The sequence below is a fragment of the Notolabrus celidotus genome, chromosome 11 (genome assembly GCF_009762535.1).
Source record: "Notolabrus celidotus isolate fNotCel1 chromosome 11, fNotCel1.pri, whole genome shotgun sequence".
Lineage (NCBI taxonomy): Eukaryota > Metazoa > Chordata > Actinopteri > Labriformes > Labridae > Notolabrus > Notolabrus celidotus.
The window spans coordinates 7554614-7580091 of record NC_048282.1 but is presented as its reverse complement, the minus strand read 5'-3'; the positions used below and the strand labels follow the sequence as shown (position 1 = coordinate 7580091).

Genomic DNA, 25478 nt, shown 5'->3' with positions numbered 1-25478 from the left:
ATATGCCATATGCTGAAGCAGCCTGATAGTATCTTTTTGTGCACGCAAAACAAACTGAGGACGTTATAGAAGGTTATCAGGGGTTAAAGCAGGACTACAAGGAGGTCTTACTGGGACATCCGGCCAGCCCGACTCCCAGGGCAGTCGTCAAGTTGTCGAGGCAGCAGCCGTACACAGACTCACTGCAGTGCTGGAGTTCTGTCGGCTCAGGGAGAGATTTGGCTGAAATTGCTGATGAGGAGGAAACAAAAAGGGAGGGGAGATGGGAGATGGCACAAGGAGAGAAAGAAGAACATCAACATTTGAATGATTATATTAGTGTGGGGGGGTGTGTTTGGGGGGGAATCAGACAATACAATCCTCGAGCAACATGTAACTTTTCCCGACAATGAGATTGGCTCGAGGGGCAGAGGTGTAGAGGCTGGCAACCGGCTTCAAGATAACAATTCTATTTGCTACTTCCGCCACAATAGCTCAAAATCAGGGGGAAAATGATGCTATTACCTCCAATGAAAACAAACAAACAATGGCGTCGCTTGTGAATGTGCAGAAGCTGACATTTACCACCTACTAGGAGGCATGTTCTCTTCATTTGTTCTTGTCTTATACTACCGAATTGCGCTACTGCCCTACAACCTCCCCCTCCCCAAAAGAGAAAAGAAAGCCTGCTGCATAATGTGAAGGAATGTGCCAAGCAGTTTTTCTGCCTGTTGGAGAGCTCCTTTGTCTAAGGATGCAGCAGCCTTCAAACTAGCGTGACAGCTCGGAGAAAAGAAAAACATTCAGCAAAATATGCTCCCAAAAGTTGGCGCTTCTCCAGAAATTGGAAAAGAACAACAAAACATACAGCGGGTGGGAGAGGAGTCTCTTTTTTTTCGTAATGGCCGAGGCAGAAATATCATTGTTTAAATTCTCTCCAGGCTTTGCAGTGAAAAGTAAAGTTGTAGAGATAGAGAGCAGAATTCTCTCCCTCCCCTTTTTATTTCTCTCTGTCTCTCTCTATTCCTCTCTCGATCGCTTTCTCTTGTGTTGCTCATTTGGAGTTTGGAGGCTGGAGATACCGGGGCCATAAATCACACTGTTACTGGTGTGGATATGAGCCTCAGCCTAATGGTGATGACTCGGCTCGCTCTTTTTCCAGTGCTTTCCCACTCCAGAGATGGGCTTTGGACACAGTTCATTTAACTTGCCACTTTCCAGCGCTCCATACGGCTATCTGTACCGAGCCTATTAGGACAAGGAGAACTTTTAATTTCATATGTTCTTCCACCCTTCAAGGGTTTTTCCTCTTCAATGAGCATTGTCCGGCACAATGCAGCTCAGCTGTGACGTGCAATATTACCCTCACACTTCCAAGGTCTGCTGCTGTGCTCTCTCTCTGTTGTGATCGTAATGTGTCTCTTAAGTTCCTGCAAGGGCACATCTGCACAGGGCTGCTTCACTTGTAAACCGACAAGTATCTTTTTATATTTGACTTGAATCCCTGACCCAGAACTGAGATCAGAGGCAGCTGTAAAGGGTATGAGGTATACTTTATAATACGCATGCAGCAGATGACACATTGCATGCCAAAGATGTAACATACAGTGGATGTAGCCATTGAGAAGTCACTCCTGGTTTGTGGATTCTTTTGAAGCCTGAAGTTTGGCATTTTGGTCCGTGCTATCTTGTTTTTGTTTTTTAGAGCCAGATGTCCCCATATCTAAAATATATGGCATCTTTGATGATAGGTTGCATTGAAGGAGCTGCAAAACAGTTTTTCCATTACCAATGAATCTGTAGAAAGTCCCTACAACTGATTGGTTCTCCATTTAATCTTTAAAGAATGAAAAAAATGCTCTTCATGTTTTCCTGAACCCAAAGTTACATTCTTAAATCACTGATTCGTCAGACAAACAGTTCAAACCAAGACCTTTCTATGCATAACTGCAAAATGCAGCAAATTTAAGCTCATGTGAGGAACTTCTCATGACCCACATGGGCAAAGTAATACAGGATTTTTTCTTCACATGTCTAAGAGGTCTTACTGGCAAAAAAAACCCCCAAATCTCATCCTGCTTTCTTAAAACACACAAGTGTTTCTCTGTGTGTGAATCTTTGCCTTGGATAAATTAAAAAGGCTGTTCCTGCAGCGTGCTGTTACTCACTTCAACACCTTCCCCGTTGTAGTGCTGTCAGGCTTTGAAATAACTCCAAAGAAGCAGTTAATATCTATGCTGAGAGCTTTGTTTGCTGTTCTAGCTCATAAAGAGGCATCAATATTAATTTCAGTCAGTTTTATAATAGGGATGGGCATCTCAATCCAAAATACCATTCGATTATCACTGGCATGTATTCAGCGATTATTCGTAATCGAGCGGGACGAGGTGCTGCTAGCAGCGAGCACTGGCATCGTTTGTCTCAACCTGTATGTCGGTGTTTCTGTGACGCAGCAGCGTGACGTGTATGTTAACATTTCACAGCCATGCTCAGTCTCCGCTTCAGAATCTTAGAGCACTGCGCACATATTCCCAACTGTCGCTAATGTTTTCGACTTCTTTCGCTATTCAATGAAGTTAGCATTCTTCTTCTCCTGTTATTTAATGCGGTTAGCAAACAGTTTTAAGATGCTCTATAGCCACCATCTGGTAGGAGTACCGTGTTACAAACAGGCACTGGTGAAAACGATGAAAATAGTACTTTCAAAATGAAATAATATTAGCATTAACACCTCCATTTTTTTTATAAGTGAACGAATATTCAAGCATTTGAAAATCATGTCCCATCCCTATTATATAACCATCTAAACTCTAGTATTTAACAGGAGCTTTAAGATGCTGGAACCAGGAGATGTTTGACATTTAGATTTTATTTATTTATCTTCAATCAATTTACTTGTTGTAAATCTGAGCAGCTCCAGTGGAGACTTTTCAATCACACTTACAGACTTGCTTTTCTTTATTCTTCATTCTTTGATCAATAGGATTGTAGATAACTAAACTTACACCATGTTATGTCATGCAAGAGTTAAACAAGCAATAAGGATCTTCTTTTTCAGTTGGCTAGCATAAACTTTGACCTCTGAACCTGTGATGTCGCCCCCTACTGGTCACTGGGGACAATGCACGTTTAGGGTATGTCATCACTTGTGTCACAAGAAGTCTACGACCACTTCTTACATCCAGTCTTTGATCCGACCCTTTGAGAAAAAGGTCTCTTGCTCTGTCACACAGAGCTGGCATGTTCTCATAAGTTTGTGGAGTTGAGGTCAAGTGAAGTTTCTCCTTTACATAGCTAATGTGGAGGGCAGTGAAATTCCCCAAGATCTGAGTTTTTCCATTTGCCAACAGGAGACAGAGAGCCCAGAGCAGTAGTAGCCATAGAGGGCTCTTCAAAAAAAAGGATCGATTATCCATGGATGGAAGAGAAGCGTGACTGTCAGTGCCCAAGGAGGCCGGCTCAGGAAGGGGAGAAGAATCTGCAGGGATGTGGGAAAACACTGGCGGCTCCTTCTTTCGCACTCTCCCCTCAACTCTCTCCTTTCTCCTTTTTTATTTTTAACCCAGGGGGAATCAAACAGGCTGCAGTGATCACATGAAATCCCTTAAGTGCCTTTTGCCCTGCTCCCCCTGGCCTGTTCTAGCATCAGAGCAAAACCCCTTCACAGGCATGGAGAGGAAGAAGGCTAACCTTTGCTACTTAGCCGCTGATCTGACGTCTATTTCGGACGATAAAGTGCCGTTCATTTGCATGTGAAGAGATTTTTTTATGTAAGTAAGAGGGGTAAAGTACCTTCCTGAGGGGGTAAGAAGCATGCTTGTGAGGACAAGTTTAATGGTTGGAGTTGTCAGAGTGTCTGAGCAGGGAGGGTGAATCATTATTGCTGTCAGCTCAGTCCATGCATGAGCCAATGAGAGAGATTTTTAAACTCTGCTCAGCAGCCAGCCTCAGAGGACCGGTCAGTTTCAAAATAAGAATGAGAGCATTGCTGAAAAGCTGCAAGTGTGTCAAGTCAAACCATCCCTGAGTACATTACACAAAGAGCAAATCATATTTAACCTTCCTCATTTCATTAGCTCATGGCTACAGCAGAGGAACAACAGAATTATGTCTACTACAGACTTTTACAACCCCATCAATGGATGAAATGAGAGGAGAAATGGGATGTCAATGACCATGAGTCTTAGTGAGGGTGCTTCTGTGTGCTTTAATGACAGTAACAGTGAGTGGAGTAATGTACCGACCTGTACAGGGTCCCTGATTCTGAATCAACAAGTGCTCTTGTTTCTCACATCTGGCCTTCTTCAGCTCGCACTCGTTGCTGTAGGTTTTTCCATCTGAGCCACAAACCTGCAAAAGAAATTAATATCACACATGCTTTGATTGATTCCTCTTCTCTTTTTCACACTGTTTCATTTCCTTCAATAAAAAGCTGCTAACACAGTCACTTTATGTCCCAGTAAGGCAGCCAGAGCTTATTCCAAAGTTGGAAACAGTAAAGTCTCAGCTTTAGGTCCGTTCAGTCTGAACTTTCATCCAAATCTCATGTTTTCTATCAGTTTAGTTGTCAACTAAGGTAAGAATGAGCAAATTTGAGATCTTTGATGAAAACTATGAGGCTGCAGTTTTTTTGTGAAATATCTTACGCTGTCATAGTAAAATAAGTCACATAAATCAGAAGTGGCATTATCGGTTGTGAAATACATGTTCTACAACAACTTCTGTGAAACTGAAAGAAATAAAATAAAACTAATCTAATTTGGTATTTCTTTGCCTGCTTTTCCTAAGGCTTTAAACAAATAAGAGACATGGACTAGACGTCACTTTTGACACGTCTGTTTTTCCTTTCATGTGTCTGTCTTGTGTTATAGTCCGTACCCTCCTATTATCCTTTGGGTCAATTGGACCCCATTCAATGTTTATTGTCTCTAAATTATTGATTAACATAATTTTCTTAGCTTCATATTTCATGACTTTTCCTAATTCAATGGGGACAACTGGGAAAACAAACCATTAAAATGTTGATATGTTCCAATTTCCCTGGGGACAATTTGACCCCAGGCTGTTTTAGCTGTATAAAACATAAAAAAATATCAACATTTTACACACATTTGTTTTGGTTATTTTGGATTATATTGAGGTCACTATAACAGGAATTTTCTGGAGGTTTAAAATTGCTGGGGTCAAACTGACTCCAAGGATAAAAGATGTTAGTACATTTGAGTGTAATGTGAGGGTTAAACATGCATCTCTGTTTGGTAGTCTGCCTTACATGAGGAGAATGGCATCTCGCTCCTGTTTGTTGACACATTCTGTTAAGTGATCTAAGATCATGGTTTTACTTCACTTCATTATTGTCACATCCCATGTCCCTGTCCTCTAGATCCTCCTCCTTGTGTTCCCGCCTTGTGTATCAACCCCACCCTAATTAGATCTACCTGCGTCTCGTTACCTCTGATGTCTGTGTATATACTCCCCCTGTGTCTTCCCTATGGTTGCCAGTTCATTGTGTGATGCCTGGTGTTGCCTTGTTCCATCATTCTAATGCTGGGCATACACTGTACACTTTACGAGTAAATCGTGTACGATGCATGACCAAAGCTCATTAATTTTGTGCTTACACTGTAGGATCCGACTGTCGAGCTCACACTGGATGTGTTACATCGGGACAGAGCATTGACAACTGTCAATAAAGTTTCCTTTACAAACTCCTACACAGAGAAGTTGAAGTGAGAGAATAAGACTTTGATCATAAATATGAAGTACTCTGTCATCTTTCTGACATGACAACATATGATATTTAATAATTTTTGGTAGAGCTGTTTTATATATTGAATATTATTGCTAATCAATGTTCATCTGTGTACTACAAATGTCCACATCATGCAGAGAGTTGTCATGGTGCTTTAAGACGCTATTTCCTAGTGGCGCAATCATGAAAAAAAGACCTGTATCTGCTTTCACCATGCGAGAGGACACAGACAGCTGACCAAAATCTCATTCCAGAGATTAATCTGACTGATCGAGTGCAGCTGATTGGGCCGTGACCACTCCACACGCCTTCCTGTGCACCAATCAGCTTCAGTTTGTAAGTATACAGATGTGCTCATAAGTTTACCTACCCTGGCAGAATTTATGGTTTCTTGTGTAGTGTCTGTTGCCTTTATGATATAAAAAGAGTAAACACAGTTGTTTGATACAAATTTTGCTTTACCCCAAAGTTTTTCTCTTATCATTCATATTCTCTCAAAAATGGCCAAAAAAATCACAAATTCTGCCAGGGTATGTAAACTTATGAGCACAACTGTATGTCTGGCCTTACAGACATGTGAGTTTTCCCCATGTTGTGACCATAGCCAGAAGTTTTGACTCTGCTTTATTGCTCACTCCCTTTGGATCGTCTGTCTTGGCTTGAAAACCTTTAACCAACCTTGGACTTAACATCAAAGTCATGCCCTTGTGTGAGTCCATCATACTGTTTCCATTGGTTGTGTGATGTATGCTGGGTGGATATATTGGATATGATGGATATGATACATATTATAGGGGGTTAAAGATACTGAGACATAAACTGAATACAATGAGTTGTTGTACTCTTAAAAAGATTGAATAATGACAGCCTCAAACCGCAGAAGAAGAATTGTCTTCGTCACATGTACCTTACTGATTTGGGTTATTCAAAGGGGAATGATTTTATTTTTTGATGCAAGGTTTCATCTCAAACTTCCATTCAGATTTTGGATCTTATCATGTTCTTTTTAACATTTGATTTAATTCCCACCAGGAAAAGCTGTTCTTGTTTGCTTTGTAACCATGAAGTGTCACCTTGAATTCTTTCGATGAGGAAGAACCAAAATGTGATGATTATGAGTCAACCTTCAAAATTCCGAGGAGTGCTTTGTAATAAACTTTTAAACTGATTCATCCTTGACCACTGTGAAGTTCAACTTCACTGCAAATAACAAATGTCAACAGAACTATGTTCCATTTTTGTGTGCTTTGACTCTGCAGAAAAAGGCACTGAGTGTGTTTTTGTGGTGTGTTGCAGCTGTACCTGGTTGTTGGGCACGCTCTGGCAGATGAAGTCACACACACATCGATCGTCCTCGGCATCCTCGTCCCATGAGCCTCCGAACGTGCGACAGCGGTCCTGTTCGCAGCTCTCCGCGCCTGAGCCCGACCCTCCTGAGCCGCAGTCTGCATTTTAAACACACCATAAATACACAATATCATTAATAAAACATACGGATACACACGGGAGATGCCCCTTTACCTGTGACTCAGGAAGAAACAGTGTCCTACTTTCATTCCGCTTTGAGTTAGGCTAAATGTATACATCAGGAGCGTCACAGAGTTAACAGAATTTACATTCCCCTCATGCTGCTGCGAGGGGAAAAGAAGCTATAGGCACTTCTGGTAGCACAAGATAATGACCAATTGTAGTCAGGGCGAGAGATTGACTAAATAAATTAGAAGCAACATCTCTGAACAACCAGCGAGGCATCCTTTTCATTTCAATTAAATCAGAGACAAAAAGGGAGGGAATTATTAACTCTGGCCTCCAAGTGTGCAGAGAGAATTGGTGGCAAGACATTGCTTTATGGGTGCCTGCTTCCTGATATGAGAATACGACTAATTGCAAAGTGTTCTGTAAAATCTAATTATCGCCTGAGACTTTAAACAAAGTTGTTCCAGCAACTCCATGACCCTGGCAGACCTTTTGTTTGCTCTGAAAGTGCTCTGCTCTGGAACGAATAGTGAGAGCTGCTCCAGCTGACCATAAGTTCTTGGAAAAAAAAGAAGAGGAAAGGCCAAATCAGTCTTACACTCTCTGAATATGAGAGAACTATTTTCTAAGAACTTTATTCTCAAACTTTAGCCTATGAAGAACTTGTTGAGGATTACGTAATCCCTGTTTTAGCTACTTTACAGTGACTCTGAGTGCTTTTAAAAATAGATTTTAAGTATTTACAGATAACTTTTAAGGCTCTCATGACCTTCCTCCTGCTGCACCTCTGACTTCTTGGTTTGGTACTCACTGGTATGTACTTTGAGATCCACTGGCAAAGTTTTATTTCCAGAAGCCTGGCTGAAAAGCTGAAGGGGCGAGAGCATTTGCTTTCAGGGTCTTGAGGTGCTGGAACAATCTGTCGGCTGTGATCCCTTTTAAGTCCTGACTTGTATCATGCCTAAACTGCACTATACACTTTTCATTTAAACCTAATAACAGTTTTATTACATTTTGTTGCAATTGAGAAGCACTTTGTAAGGGACGCTCCACAGCTACTAATTTCTTCACTGTTTAAACTGAAACTTAAATCCCAACTAACAACCTAGTCTAAGGGTAACAAAACAAACAGAGAACACTTCTAACTGAGCTCAGTTTATCTTGCATGGCTTAACACAGGATCACAAAGTCTACGGGTAAACTAAACTTATTTGACAAACAGCTAGAACCACCAGACTACAGTCCTTCTTGCAAGTTAACATCCAAATACCTGAGCTGGTTCCTCATTGCTCTGGTTGGTTATATTTCAGTTTAACACACACAGCCTACATACAACTTCATCTTCCTTCACTAGATCTAAATACTGACAAACTGTACCATGCTATTAATTGGGTATGGAGAATTAAAGCATTATGGAAGGGGCCATTAACTGCAGCTACTGTATATCCCTGGATAGTGGTAGGTGGCTGTGCTGCATCACAGACACAACATACACAACTTACACAACATACACAACATACACAACATACACAACATACACAACAACAACAACAACAACAACAAAAATATTAATAATGTTTTTAACTCATGAGTACCTCTGGTAAAATCTAGCAGTGTTTAATCATTTAGTCGACTTCACATGCACATCGCTATTTCTTTTTTTAAGTTAAACATTTGGGAGCTTTTGCCTTTATTGAGAGGAGAGCTGAAGATAACAGCGCCCCCAATGAACATCACTATTTCTGACTCTGAAATTGCCTTAAAGTAATGTAATAAACAAAATCAGGACAAACAAACTTTAATTAAGTATAAATGCAGAGAACAAAGGCGGAGTTCCTGTAGTTAAGAAACGTTGATGGAATAAAAGGTGATTTAATCAAATGATATTGAATATAATATGCACTGCTTGGCTTTTAAAGTGGAATGAAAGAGCTGTTTGGATTGCTTATATGTGTGTTTCCATTATTATTGTCATTGTTTAACTCCTGCGCAAACTTTAGTACAAAGACAGGTTTCTAAACTTTGAAGGCAGTACATAAAGGGGTAAAAAGAAAAACATTTCCAGCGGGGTGTTTTGCAGTTGCATTTATGAAAAACAAATAGGGGGCTGTTGCAGGGTGCAGGAGCGGAAAGAGGGAGGATCCCTCTTTTGAAGTTGCAAATTTCACCTACAGTAGAAGTCCTGAGGGAGATTAGGTGAATGTTTGTGAAGGCAGGGAACGAAAGCAGTCAGCATGTAAGATGGAGAGAATGTCAGACGGAGAGAGAGAGGCACCCCGGGGGCTGGCAGAAAGTTCATTTGAAACATATTTGTTATTCAAAACTGGAATGCAGGCCAACTAAAAGCTCCCGGCACAGCCCAAAGACTCCGAAAACATCAGGTAATCAGGATGTTTCCTCCTCTGCCTGTCTACTTTTAGGCCTCATTCAGCTCTCCGTATTGATGTTCCTTCCTCTAATGGTGAAATCAATGTCGTTGTGATGGAGGTGCCACTTAGCATAACCCATCTTCTAAAGTAGATTATGGAGCAGGTCACAGTGCAGGGGAGGGGCAGGGCAGATGAAGCCCTGGCTGTTCTTTGATATGGGTCATCAGCAATGGGCTGTGACAGCTTTGAGTGGTCGATACAGTGGAGCAGCCTTCACTTCATTAGCAGTGGAGCTGGAGCTTTGTGTAGAGTTTCAGAGGCCACATCCCCCACAAAACATCAGCACCTGTTAGCGGCTCGCTCCGTCTTCATTTTACACGAGCCGAACCTCAGAGCCTAATCCTTTTTTCTTGGATTAGCTAGTGCCGCTACTTATCGATCGTGAACCACAGTCCAAGTTAAACACAACGTTTAAGTGACGAGGGCCAATGCACCGGAAAATGACTCCCCGCTGCTGGAGGAATAACTGCAGGTATTTGGTTTCAGATGGTACCTGAGAGTTCAGTATTGAAGAGCTTACCCAGTGGTGTGCTCAGAGGCCACGGGGTTTTGCACTTTTTTATGATGCCATGTTGTTTTTTAGCGCACAACGTGACCACATCTGGATGATGGTGAATGCAAGGGATTGCAATGGTAGGGACTTGTCAAGCACAGGAAGCCACACAAACCTCCCCTGCTGGATCGTCTATTCTTCACTAAATGGTACCATAATTTACCAAACGAACATCACATCATACTAAAGAGGACTTGAGACAAGCACTTGAGACCATGACCTCATAGGAGAAAGTTTACAATGATTGTTGGGCATCAGAAATAACACAAGCATCAGGTCTAAAGCACTTTGGCATTGCCTTCAACTTTTGAAACTAAGATGCTACATCAACGTCTTCTATATAGTCTAAGTCAGGAAAACAGATCACATAAGATTTCAAAGAGATTTGATAATAAGTGCTGTAGCGCTGGCTGTTGGCCACCTGTATCCTCGTACTGTACGCCAGCTGAGAAAGACACATTAAACAGAATATGCAGAAGCAGCAAATTCATATTCAGCTCAGGCTCTTATACAGAGATGAGAGAAATAAATAAAGGAGGTAAGACATTAGAATGGAATAAATAAAAGTGAAGGGCGGAGGGGGGTCCTAATTAGCTGTTGCTCTTTGATGCGCTCGCCACATGCGCTGTCTATGAACCTTTCAATTAATACATCCCCAGCTAAGATGGCTGCATCAGCTATTCTCTCTGCACTGCCCATCCATTCGCATTTAACTCAATCATGTCATAAGCCGGAGTCTATTTAGCCAAGGGAGCTCCATTAAGAAGACAGAATTCAGAGGCAGAGAGAAGAAAAGAGGAAATGAATAGCGTAAGAATAATGTCCAAGAAAGACGGAGAGGGAAGACACATTTGACGGGGGAAATAATAACAGAAGTGATGGAAAGGATGTTGTTGTCAAGGTAGAAAAAGGAGGGGGCGGTGGAGAGAAGAGGAGCAGATAATCTGCTTGATGGACAGGGATGCAGATGTTTGGTCAACTAGACAGTCAAGATGTCATGTCAGCAGCAGCTCGAGGAGCGCTTGATACTTACCTGCGTGGATGTCAGCTCAGACATTTTTCACTCAGAGCATCCTCTGTGATGTGGCGTGTGTCATGGCAAGAATGGAAATGACAATGGCCTTTGCCAGAGGATGTGGCAAAGCATGATTTGCATTTGTTTTCGCTCCATCTATCAGTACGTACGTGACAACGTGTTAGTCCAAATAAAGTTGGGTTAGATAAAGAGGGATGGAGCGTCACGCCCGCTGGGGGGGAGGGATGAAGATGGAAGAAGGAGAGATGGAGTTTTGGTGCCTCAACAGAAGGTTACAACACCAGTGATGGATGGAGCATGGAGAAAAAAATCTGCTGATCTCACTCCATGAGCTCTTTTTCCCACACAGCCTCCCTCTTTGCTCTTTTTGTTTATCATGCCCTTTCATGTCTTTTGCAGCTTTTATGATGCGATCGATGTGAAGAGCAGGGTGTGGAGGGCACATCACGGTGTGATCCTGTGCTCATAATCTTGTTTATTAAATGTCTATTCAATTAAAAAAGGGCCCGGGCACCCGTAGGTGATGCACTGCTCTCAGTCGCCACTTTGTCAGTGTCTGCAAAAGGAGCTGAGGCCAGGCCTACCAGAGTGTGAAATTAAACAGGTGATAAATTTCCCTGTATGGCCAACAGTGGGAACACTGTCATTTTTCATTACTGTTAAACAAAAGGCGGAAGAAAACAACTTCCATTTTTATGCTCTGTGCCCCCCTCCCCCCCTGGAAGACTAATGAGGATGCTTTTCAAGTCAGGTCTACGTAAGCGAATAAATCACATGTTCACTCCCTCACCGGGCTTATCTTAAATTTGAAGCATGGAGAGGGGGGCTGAGCCTTCTCTGATGTAGAGCTCTGCAGCCGTCTGAAAAATACAGTCTTTGGTCTCTTATTTTCTGACAGAGTGCTACGTGACACAATATATATACTCCTAATTTTGCCAAAACCTACCATCCATACATCTATGCCGCGTAAATACATCAATGACAAATGCTTCCTGCTATATGTCGCACAAGAGAAATACCCCGTAGCCAAACACAGATATTCACAGGGAAAAACAGCAACTTGGTTTTGATCGTTTTACAATCACAGCAGACTTCCTGTGGAGGGTCTGGGTCAGATTTGAAGGGTTGAAAGGACCGAGGACAGAGCCTTCAGAAATAGACAGGACGAGTTGTCACCCCTAGGGTGAAATTTATCGATTGCAGACGATCCCATCTCCACCCCTATCTGCGAAAACATCGGTGCCCCTTTTGTCAAGAGGCACAATTTTGACAGAGAACAGTGCAAAATGGAGAGAGACGTGAGTGGGTGGGGTGGCGAGCAGCAGCAGGGAGTGGAAAAAAAAAAGATTCTATTGTGTAAGCCTGATGGTTTCTCTGAATCGAAATGAGCAAGTGATGAAAAAAAGGAGGATGTTCAGAGACAGTGTGAGGGGAGAATAAAATAGAAAAACTAAGCCATCAGACATCACAAGCAAAGCAGTGCCCTTGGGGGAGCAGGGGAGAGCATTTTCATCTATATCTACTGTATATACACCAGACAGAGGACAGAGCGTGTCTGTCTGCATCATGTGCACACAGTCTCACATTTCTTCATGCTCTACATACAATAAAGGTCACTCGTCTCAGTCAATGAAATAATGTTAAATCGAGCACAAGAAGCTTTAGTGGCACGATTCGCCTAACAGGCCCAGGGCCAAGAGACAATGGTGGAGAGAAAAAGATAAGGAAAAAAGGAAAAGAAAGGAACACCCCTGGCTAGCAATCAAAATGGAAGAGGATTCCTCTCATATCTATCTGCTCTGTCCTCCATCTACCCTCTCTTTTCTTCTCTCCAGCCATCCCTCCTGCTGGCAGGTGTAATCTGCTCCCCTCCACACCTTGTCAGAGGATGACTATGTTCCCTGTGATGACCCAGCAGCCACAGGGGGGAAAAGGCATCGCAGACGTCTGGGCGCATGACAACCAGAGGTTGGCATGTGGCTCCCTCAAGAGTCCTCCCCCCAAAACGGGCCGAGCGAGGGACTTTGATACTCTGCCTCGGTCCGTCAGCGCTGATCAAGATATGATTTGCACGGTGAATTAGTTTTCATTTATTCATGATGTGGAGGAACCACAGAGCTACAGGCGTGGAAATCAGAGATACTCACATTGAGTGCCATCAGTCACACACTTAAGAGAATAATTGGACAGAAGGGAGAAATTTTTACAGCTGATTCTCACATGCAACACTGACAGTCAAACCCAGTCCAGTAGACTCAGTGTGGTGCCAGAGCTCATATGTCACATCAGAATAAAACAACAGTGATTTTCTTTTTATTAGTAATACTGATGGTGACCTCCATTGTTCACACTTTGAGATTATTTCATTCCGTGCTTTGTTTCTGTTGTTATTGATAAATAAATGTCGAGCTGCTGCAGATTCAGAATCACACGTTGATGTTCAGTTCAGAGCTTTGCTTCTTCAGTCAGTTCATCCTGATCACTCACATCAGTCTTCATCCCTCGTGTTTCAACTGTTCGACACATTTATCAGAGTTTTCCATATGCAGCCACTGTTATCCCATCATTTAATATTTTCAGAGGGTACTTTGAGAGTGTTTTAAGTTATATCACCGTTATAATTAACTTTTTATATTATAGCAAATTGGGACTTCAAGCTAATTAGCAGCAGCTCAGCTCACCTGGCAGTCTCTGCGGTCCTACTATAGCGCAATGGGGAGACGCCTACATTTTTTAAGTTCTGTGTTTAAATAAGACCAGTAAAGGAACAGTAACAGGCTGAACACTGAACAGTTGTTTTGAGAACTGGTTACAGCCAGGTTTACAGCCTACTGTACTGTTACGTAAAAACAAAAATGAAGAAGCATGACTGATGAATGCTGGGAGAAGTGTAAGGTGAAGACAAACATAGCCAAATAAAAATAAAAGTAGATCAAAAAACACGGAGGCTTCCAACTAAAACATGATAAAACACACTAAAATGTGTGAGTTGGAATTAAAGGGCACGAGTCTGGGTCCATTAAGAGTTTGGGTAAATAAAGAACCTGTGAAATGTGAAGCAATGGAGTGTAACAGGTGAACAAACAAAACAGCCGGAGCATGAAAATTTTTGCCTCTAAAACGCACGGCTGACCTGAAGTTAATCACCCAGAAGTAATTTCTGTTCATGTGACAGGTTCTGTTGTACGACTTTGACTTCACGTCTTGCTACGCTCGCCTGTTGGCATGCTGCTGGTGGCATATGCAACCATTATGAGTCCACAGATGACTGAATTTGGTTCCACAGGTCAGTTGATAAAGATAATTACACCATTTCAATGGCCGATTGGTTAACATAATTACACCATTTCAAAGTCCATTTCCTACCTTCATCACAGCTGCCTGGCTTCGCAGCATCAATCCTCTTCTTCTGCATGCAGGATGACAGACGGAGCTCGCACTCGTTGTTGTAGGTGGTGCCATCACTTCCGCACACCACAGAGAGGGCCTCGCCTATGCACTGCGGGCACTCACACTTATTCTGGACACACCGGGCTCCCCAGGCACACACTGTGCTGCCGCATGTCTCTGAATTATACACACAGCAGAGGGACTGGTCAGAGCAGGAGGGGTCAATGCAAAAAAACTGAAATAGTCAGGTGTTTTTTTTGCAGTATTTTAGTCACACTCATCCTTAAAATGCATCTCTTGAATAATTTTTAAATGAGGTATCTCTGATCCTTTCCTAATTGTCATGCATGCCACTTCCTCTTCTTAAATATCCCCCTCTAAAAACTGACACAGACTTGCTCCCTCAGTAATTCCACATCTGAGTATCTTGCAATTCAAAGAGTTTGTTGAAATATGAGCTGCCTGCCTGCAGCTGTATGATGGTGAGCTCGACTTGTATTCTTTTTTATCCACATTTAATTTAAAGCTAGAGAAAAAGAACTTCACAGATCATGCATTTTTCTTTCTCCTTCTTCTTTGATCACCCTGGGGACTCGTGCATATGCCAGGAATAATTTATATTCTGCGTTTGATGTCGGGAATATGACACACTGAAGGTATAAGACAAATACTGTAGAAGTGCATCACTGGAGTACTTACTGCACTCTCCCTGGCTGACCACTCGGATGTCCATCTGTTCATTGCAGGCCTTCACGTGCAGGTCACATTCGCTTTGGTAGGTGACGCCATCGCTGCCACACACGGGCTGGTGGGAGTTCACACACTCCGATGGACACAGACACTGTCCGCTCTGAGCATCGCAGATTGCCCCGAAAGAGCAGTTGGCACAAGCTTCATCTAGATGGAGATAAGAAGGAAGGAAATCGTGTTAATGTGTGTGTGAGTGTGTGTGTGTGTGTGTGTGTGTGTGTGTGTGTTAACAGGATGGCTCTAACAAAACCTCTTTGCCATGGGTGCAAGACAAATTTCCCAAAGGGGACAATAACCTGTACCGTACAGCATCGTATCGTAATGTATCGTATTGCTCTGTCTTATTTGAGAAAATATTTAGTTGGACTGGATGCTTTAGCGCAGGGGTTCCCAAACTTTTCAGCCCGCGACCCCCAAAATATGGGTGCCAAAGACTCGCGACCCCAATGTCCCTCGAAGTGATTTAATGTGGCTTCATTTAGCTGGTCTGCAGAAAGTTAGCCTATATGAGCATGTGTCTGGGTTTCCTGTGCTGTTATGAATTAACCTACTGCTACTGATGCTTTTGATAATGAACTGTTCACTAACCCCAAACTTTGGAGTCATCTGGCAAAAATAAAGACAGAAAACTCATTACGTTTTCTATTTTCAAGGTTTTATTTCAAGGTTAGCTACTATTTTTGTAGATATTTTTTACTATGATGGGTAAAAAGTACTATCTTTAGATAACTTAAAAAAAACATTCTGGAAGACATCTCAAGACCTGCCAAGTATGTCTCGTGACCCCCCCAGGGGGTCCCGACCCACACTTTGGGAACCCCTGCTTTATAGGATGTGTTGATACAATATGTATGATAACAGAGGGGTTAAAACTGTGATATTATGTGATAACTGGGAAGAGTCCATGTGCTGAGATTTATTCTAATTAGAGTTGTTGAAAAACTTTTATAGAATTAAGAACTTAACACAATATGCATGAAGTCTGTGCACACTACAATAGGTTTTCATTCAATGAGAACATCAACATCTGTATTACTGTTATCTCAGCCCCTAACATACAACATTATGGACTTCTTTTTATAAAGAAAGAAAAAATGCACATATCAATGAAAAAATAAAATATCTGCAGTGAAACCTGAGGATGCAATGGAATCAACAACTTTGTTTGTGGAACACACTTTGGTATTGGTACTAGAGATATTGATGTATTGAATACTTAAGTATATGAAATGCCACTGATTTGCTTAACTTTCTGCTGTACATAGTCAAAAAATGACATCACTGTAAGCAAAACACAAGATTTTATACATTTTGATATCATTATTTTATCATCTTCTATTAGATAAATATATTAACTATAGCATGCATGTTGAGCCACGGATGCATTGAACATAATTACTTATAATTTAGCTCCCTTCATTTTCTTTATCAAGCTGCTGAAAAATTGTTTTGCTGAGAGCAGATACAGGACGAGCAGTGATGCAGGGTTTTCATACTGGGAAAAGAAGAGGTGTGAAACTATTGTAGAGTCCATCTGTGGCAGATTCAATCGATTTGAAGTACTTTGGAAAGGCACACACCTGACTATTAAAATGTGTCACAGTCCACATGCATGACAGAGCTAAAAACCAGGCCATGAAATTCAAAAAAACCTCTCCACTGATGGAATTCATCTGAGGCAGATCTGAGGATGAGAACAAAAACAATAAAGAGAGAGAAGCCAAAGCGCTGAAAAGTTCCCAGGAGTACAGTGGGCTCATCATCGAAAACCACCAAAACTCACTCTCTCTGGAGCAGAAACGAAATAACTCAACACAAAGAGCTTTAGAAATTCTCTGCAGAGAAAGAAGAGGACGCAAAGAGAACAACCATCTCTGCAGAAGTCCATCAATGAAGACTTTATAAGAGTGTTCAGAACTGAAGATACTAAGGAGAAGTCAGGAGACACGTGAACACCTAAATGAATCTGAAAGCGTGAAAGGTAGATTCTCTGCTCAGATGAGACAAGAGCTGAACTCTTTGACCTGAAAGCCAACTACCTTATCTAGCAAAAGCCAGGTACTGTTCATCACCAGCCCTGTGGGGGAGCCGTGGCACCAGTGCTATCTTTGGGACTCCTCTGAGCAGTGACTGGTGAGAAAAGTAACACCTTTGTGGTTGTATTTATCACTTTAAGTAAGGTCGTTCATACCTGCTTATAAATATGCTTTTCTCCGACACACTTCAGGACTGAATAAGGCAGATGCCTTGTGTCATTTATCTGCTAAAGACAGCTTTGAGATCCCTGAAAGGCTTAAAAAGCTTTAAAGAATCCACCTTTTAGTTGGAGGATTCACTTGGATCTTCTCCTGAGAAATTGTCTGCTTCTGGAAGCAAAGTGTTTTCCCTGAAGACGTGGTGAGACAGGATCAGACATGTTCAGAGTACTGATGTCATACAAATGCAGGAAACAAATAAAGGGGAAACGCAAGGTCTCGTATTAAGAAGACTCGTCTGTTTACAAGGCTATCTGAGGATGAACCTGCTCCTCTGACACCAATTACACCTGGAGGATTGCATTAGCACAGCTCGCTAACGTATTCAATTAAGGGCAAGATAATAACTGCTGCTTATTTGGCACTAATTGAGAGAGGCAGGGCTGGAACCTTCCACATTATTAATCTGTTTATTACTCTTCAATTTCCTTCATCCCTCCATCTAATGATGGCATCCACTCGCTGCGTGGCTTAACAGCCTTAACGGTGATTTGTATAGAAACATATGACACATAACATCAGGTATACTGCATGAAGGTGCCATTTACTGTTTATTAATAGGAGACACATTTCCTTAACGTAACAAAGACTTAAATTTGTTAAATCTGATTAACTACCATTAGTTAGCTTACAAATGGTGACCGGACGTGCTGGTTTGACATGTCTCAGACCCTGTAACATGATGTGTGCTCCCAGTAAATGTCCGAATATCATGAATATGCACACAGTTTAACTCTTTAGTACTCAAAGAGATTGAAAAATGTATGCACTGGCATGAGCCAAAGCCCTGGTTGTAGAGTTTCTGATGTGTCTGAAGCAATGCATAGAAAACATATGTCTGTTTAAATCCTGCTCCAGTATCAGCCATGAGGAAAAAACATAATGTCAAGAAAAACTTATATAAAGAAAAAAAAACTCCTCCTGCGTGATGACTTATTTCTCACTGACAAACTTTACCTGCACAGCTCTAAACATAGACACTTCAGGGTGAGTGTCAACTCAGCTTTATTCTCAGAAAATCCCACCCTGAACACAGGCGCTAAAATTAAGTACAAAGAAATAACTTGTCACTGGTAATCTCATTTTACTATGTAGGTCATGAGGAGACTTCGGTATGAGAGTGAGACACTTTCAAATCAGTCAAAACCTCCTCACAGCACCTTTAAAAGAAAGATTTTACCTTTAAAGAGGCTCTTTGTTGTGGTCATTTCTGCACAAGGTTATCATACAAACCCAAGCCTGTCAGATGCAAAAGCATTTCCCTTAGAGGACGCTCTTTGATGGGCTGCATTTTCCTGAGAGATAAAGTTGTAGCTGCTCGTCTATGGAGGACTGCCAGTTAAAGAAGTTCACTCAAGCAGTACCAAAAGTTTAAATTTTTCATTTATCTGTCAAAATATGACAGAAAAGTTTTAAAGAAGATTTAAAATACCTGAAATCCACATTTGTGCTTCAGCGTCCAAAGTTATTTTAGACAATAATGTGCTTCCAAAATATTTTGGCAACAGTGTCAGTTCAGCCGTTCCCTCTTTCAACACGACAATGCTACAGTGCAGACGGGCATGTCCATTGAAAGTGTTTTTCAGAGTTTGGCGTGGAAGGACTGTGCCAGTCCAAACAGAGCCATCCCACACCTTTTGGATTAATTGGAAACCAAATGTGAGCCAGGCCTCAGAACCCGTGTCAGACCTCAGAAAAGCTCCTGTGTGGCGGATGGAAGCAAATCCCTGGGCCCTGTTTGAAAATCTTGTGGACCGGTTCCCAGAAGAGTAGAGGTTGGTTTGGCTGCATATAAATGACCATGGTTTTAGTGTGAGGTGTTAAACAGCCGTATATGAATGTGATATTGGAAAACCATAAACTCTAAGCAGTAACAATAACCAAGAATGTCTGCAATCAGATGTTGCTCCTCTTATTAAGATGCTTCAACTTGCTTTGGAAGTTTAAGATATAAAAAGATGAACAGGAAGAAGAGGCTTCATGGTTTCTGTATGTTCACAGATACAGATATGAATATAAAATATAAATGTGTATGAAACGGTGGTTGTTGTGGTTGAGCAGCTATACATCAGTAAGCTGTGGTGGCGAGTGTTGCCCTTATCAGGCCCCGTGTCCTGATAGCAGCCTCGCTTCTTTATCAGCTGCTGCCCCTCGCACCTGGCTCTCCACAGCGCCTGATCCTCCAGACAACGTGCATCACAAATAGACCGCAAAAGACAGTTCAAAGCCTGGAGGAGAGGGAGATTTGTCACCATTACTGGTAATCTTGAGACGTCCACTTTCTGCCATCTGCAGTTCGGCCATTTGCAAGTCTGTCATCACTAATTTTAAGTTTCATAAATATGAGAAGTTCAGACTTTGAGGTAAAGTTCTGTCAGGCATTAACGGATATATTCATAATGCTAAAATAGTTACATGTTGTTAGAAACTTGGATCTTTCATCTTATTTAAACACCTTTCATGTTCCCAGTAAAAAAAACTCCCTGGCCTAACAAAGACGCACCATAACACAGTGCCCAGTATCAAAGACGGACGTTTTATGGGCTTATCTTACCAGGACTCATAAAATTCAGAGCTGATTATATCTATAAAATTGGCTGGAAAATTGAAATGATTATTCTTTTTAATATTACAGAAAGGTAACTGCTGTTAAAACCTGATTCAAGCAGAATGCAGCTCAAAGCTGGAACAAGATGTGACCTGTTTTTGGCCCATCGCTGTCTGCCAGGTTTGGAAAGGTTTCAGCCGTGCGCTCACCGACTGAGAATAAACTACACTAAACAACACTTGGACAAGTTTGAGCCAGCATTGGCACCAGAATAAGTGGAGTCGGGATGATATTTCTATCTATCAGAGATCTGGCATCAGTCTGGTAACAAGATGTGCTAAATTTAGGTTTTGTTGGCAGAGCCACTTTGGCACCTGGAAATTTTGATTTCTCAGCCATGTGAGGCTGACATTCGAAATATCATACATGAGTCTTTATGTTAACACAGCGGGGTCTGGAATTTACATTTCTCATTTGACAATCATTCAAATTAAAGTAGCGGAATCAGACGTTTCTATGTTGCCTGAGCCTCTTTCAACAGCCATGATAAACTAATACAGAATAGTCTACTTACATTACAGAGCAGAAAGATCTGCATTAGCATTGAACCTCCTTATGCAAAGTCAAACTACATATCTATTTCATGCTAAACTCAACCATTATTATCATAAATCCAGCTAAGCTGATAATTGAGAACCAGAATTAGGTCAGGGTCCCCTTTAAGGACCTAAACTCTGGCAGACCTGGTTTTGGCTCAGCACTGTGACGGCTCCTGTTGATGTGTTTGGTACCAGTGTTTGTGGTTTTAGAAGTGAGACTAAGAAATAGGGGGCAGGTTGGTTGAAAAAGTGGCCTTGAAAGCATGAAGGATTGGGCCATTGAGGAGGAAAAAAAACAAACACCCTCTGGTCTCACACCGTTTTGTTGATATCCTCAGCGGGGAAAAACCTGAATTGCTGAGGGGGTCTGGGCGGAGTATTACCTCAGGATTAAGCAGGAAGAAGGAGGCTGGTTTGTGTTTTGAAGGCTTGTGAACATGCCTGGGTGATAACAACTCCCCTGTCGATGCCTGCCTGCCCGGCACGCTATTAACTCTACTCCCGATTTCCTCTCCTCCTCCTCTTTTTACCTCCATCACCTTTCTTTTGCTGCATTTATTACTTTCCCCTCCCTCCTCCTCTGTCTGTCCACTATCATGATGGGGAGATGACCTATATTTCTTACTCAGATGTGTATATCATTTCAAACACCTGTGGGATAAAAAAAAAGGAGTTTGTTATTTCCTTTCTAAAACGACTCTGGCTCCTCTGCTCTCATCTGTTTGGTTATAGCCGTATGAATGGCCCTTTTTCCAAGGCGACTGATATCCAGCTGGGGGGTCTATTAACTGAACGCACCTCTCCCTGCCTGCCTTACAAGGTCGCCGCCACTCAAACGCAGGAGGAGGGAAAATCTCAGAATAATAACAAATGTCACTCACATTGCTATCAGGTTTGCACCTGAGCCATATAGATAACCACCATTTTTCCAGCCTGCAGGGGAGGAAATGAAATTATAGCTGGGCACACGAGATGCTGTAGTAAGCCACACACACAAACACACACAGTTAAGCACACACACCAAGTTATTTTTCCTTATTGTGGCACCTCTCACCTTTATACTATTGCTGCCCTCACCTGCCTCTCTTAAGCTCCTGCTTTGGAGTCTGGGAGCCATAAATCCGACAGCTTACATATTATAGTGTATTTGGATGGAAATAACAAAACACAACCAGGACTAAAATAAACGCAAGCTCCTTCGGGAAGCACACATATTATAGCATATAAAGAAATATGTTTGAAGCTGAATAATAAATAAAGTTTGTGTTTTATATCAGGTTTCTTTGGAGAAAAGTTGAAAACGAAATAAATGTAGACGTTAAATGCAAATCCGCCACAGAACAGTTCAAAAAATAAAAACAACATAGAATGACCTCACTCATAATCACCATCTTATAGAACATAGTCTGCACTGACAGTAGTGTGCAGTAATCACAGGTGGTCTTTGTTCTAACAAAGATCTATTGATTCTTTACTCATTGTTTTGACTGTCTTCAATCTAAAGTCCAATTTGTTTCAGATCTTTAAAATATCATCTTTCACCTCTCTTATAATCAGTAGTTATTAACCTTTTGTAGCCAAAGCTCCTCTTTGGACACCATTTCCACTTAACCTCTTTTTGGCTGACTCAAACTTGTATTTTAACCCCTCAATGTCAATTCAGACAACGAGTGTAACCCCAAAGCCCACCTGTCAATGCAATGGGTTCAACCATCTTCTCTCTATAAACTCTGAAAGGGACAGCAACCTAACAGACATCAACATACCTGCACCCTGATCGTTTTCAAAGCATCGTCAAATAATAGCAGATTTTTTTAAACACAGTTGTGTTTTCCTGAAAAAATCTCACCCTGCTTTCTTTTAACAGTCATAGCATTTAACTTTACGATATAGAAATTGACAATCTTTGTGAAATTGGTCTTGCTTGTGCTTTTGAAGGTCAATAAGAGGTTAATTAAAGAGTTAAACTTGTGTATTTCTAAACCACTTAAAAACTCCTCACTTAATTCTGTTGCATCCCTCCAACTTTTAATTCCCACGCGTCCAAGAGCACCTGAAGGCAGCATATGTTCTCCTCTCTCTTCTCCTCTGCACCATACACAGAATAGTATATTAGTGCTGGAACGGCCTGTGATGATGAAGTAAGATAATGGCTTAAGTCAGTCACTTGTTATGGTGCTGAATAAAGCCCAGTAAAGCTGTGCAAACAGCCCAGAAATAACCCACATTATCATGGCCATCATTCCTCGGCCGGCTCCCGCCTGGCAAGCCAATGCCTCAGCATTTTTATGGCACTGTAGCGCTGACGCAGGCCCGTTCCTCTGGGAGCCAAGAACCATCCATAGTGCTGGATTTCAGACAGGGCCCTCCACTTCGCCAGCGAGCTCTGCCTCCGCATTTTAAAATAAAGACTATTCATTACCGGTGTGGGACCTGGGACGGCAGACCTGCTTTCTACCTGCGGTGCGGGGAACCAAATTGAGTCAGCCCGTCTGCCCACCAAACACGGCTCCTGCTCTATTTCCTGTTGGCATACAACCTTATGTGTGTGTGTTGGATTTCAATTTAGAAAAGGCAGAGAGGGGACAGATGACAGATGATGTTCAGGGAGAGGGAGGACCAGTCCGACAACCTGCCCTGTCAACTAATGAAATTCAGGCCATTTTACAAAACAATCACACAAACAAAGTGAAGCCATTAACTGATTGCACATCTGAGAAAATAGAGAAAAAAACATTGAGTACAATTTCATAGAAGCACAACGCGGCTAATTCAGTTGTATTGATCTTTCAGCTAAGTGCTCGGCTCATCCACAAATACAGCACTGCAGAGGCCAACTCATTTTCTTTGTTACGGTCTTTGAAACGTGCCGGGAAAAAATCTATTGTTGTAAAAATTGGTGAATGAGGTTGCCGGGAGAGTCGGGCCAAAGGGGCTAATAACAGCTGTACTTGTGCCCAGTGTGAAAAGTGAAAGGCCTAATCAGAGCCAAGGAGGAATACTTAATCATCAGTTAAAGCCTAAAGAACAATCTGCCTTCCAGGATGGCATCAAGCCATTAAGAGTATTTACAAAGTGGGTTTTCCAAGCTTTAAAAATCTGTCCGAGTGGCAGTGAGCCTGCATACTAGATCTGAAGATATGTTCACCACTTGAAGCTGCACAGTCTCTGGTGTACTAATGACTGCCTGATACTCCAACACTGTGAGACAAAGCCAAGAAACTCATGGAGCCAATTAGACGTGAGTGCCCTGCATTCTCTTTCATGCAGAGAAAAGTGCATCTTTACTTATAGGTCAGCACTGGCATATTGAAGTCTTGGTGTTGGTAAGAGAAGCTGAGGAGGAGGAGGAAAGAGATGAAGAGCAAACACTGAAGCATGAGAACATTCCTTAAGTGAGACCTGAAAGTATACATGCTGCTGCTGCGACTTTTCTTAGGTTTGTGGGAAGCCCTGGGGGGTCAACATGAATCTAACTCCATATGTGTTAATTGTTAACGGCTGTGGATTATAATCTCTCCTCGGGGTGAATGTAGCACTATTAATTAATTTTTAACTTAATTATATTCCACAGGGCGAGATCTTTCCCTACCTGTGAGCAATGATTCACATCATGTCGTGACTGCACTGTAAATGACTGTTATGTATAATATGGATGCATAATGGAGAATTTATTACATTAGTCTCAGTGGTTATTCATGAATAAGGAGTGAGTATGTTTCAGTTCTGTAGCATCCTGCTGCCAGCCAATGTTAGTGTTTCTTTATGTTTGGAAATATTCTTATCTCAGATGATCCCATACAAAAGGACCCTTTTGTTCAAATGTCAAGGGTGTGCATGTGATGTCATGGTAGGCGGAGTCACTGCAGTCACATTCACAGAGCGGCAGAAAGCAGCACTGAGAGTGGTGTGAGTGTACAGCCTGCTAAACCACAAGAAAAGACCTCCAAATAAAGAACTATGAATCAAGATTGGAGCAAATTCTGATCTTATTCTGAAGCTACTGTTTTAGTGTCACAAAGCTGTCCCTCTTTGATCCTGGTGGCCCATCTTGGTAGCTAAATGACTTAGCAAAGCCAACCTGGTCGGTAACAGGTTATGCTGTGCTTTTAATTTCAGTGTCAGGTGAATACCTTTTATGCACCCTCAGGGTTTTTGTTTTCCGCCTCTGCATTTTTATATATATTTATGTGACTTTACAAACTTTTATTTATCATACATTTGCGTTTTTGTTTGTTCCCTGACAAACATGTACTCACCACAGGGTCCTTTGTGTTGAATATGAATGGCTCTCTGCAGGGCACAGCCCATCGCCCTCATCTCACAGGGGCTGCCGTAGCTTTGGCCGTCCGATCCGCACACCGGGTCAGACGTTTGCGGGCAGGCCTCAGGGCACTCGCACACCGGCTCGTTGTTCTTAACCACGCACACCGCCCCGTGTTCGCATTCCTTATCCAAACAGGGGCTTGGTTCGTTGAGATCTGAAGGCCACCAGCCCAAGAGAAAGAAAGCAGAGTTAGAGACTGGATACTGAACAGAGTGGACGTGGAGCAGGAATATAAATTAGAGGTTGGAGAGAGGTCTGGGACTGGAGAGGGCATAGGAGACAGGGAGGTAGGTTAGAGTATAGGAACATGGGGAACTGCAGGTTTAGTGTTAGAAAGGGTTTGGGAACAAAAAAAGACATGATGGAATATGCAATACAGCCCTA

At 42.0% G+C, this 25478-nt stretch overlaps 1 protein-coding gene across 4 annotated transcripts in view; it reads right to left on the bottom strand.

Moving 5' to 3' along the window:
* Window positions 1–25478, bottom strand: part of agrn (agrin) — a 349201-nt gene that overhangs the window by 67767 nt on the left and 255956 nt on the right. For all 4 annotated transcript variants that reach the window (XM_034695805.1, XM_034695804.1, XM_034695803.1 and 1 more), the window contains 6 exons: window positions 25027–25248; window positions 15315–15512; window positions 14592–14792; window positions 7034–7176; window positions 4224–4329; window positions 112–231 (listed from right to left, as the gene is read on the bottom strand). In XM_034695805.1, the coding sequence (XP_034551696.1) occupies window positions 112–231; window positions 4224–4329; window positions 7034–7176; window positions 14592–14792; window positions 15315–15512; window positions 25027–25248 (990 nt within the window). The remainder of the gene's footprint in view (window positions 1–111; window positions 232–4223; window positions 4330–7033; window positions 7177–14591; window positions 14793–15314; window positions 15513–25026; window positions 25249–25478) is intronic.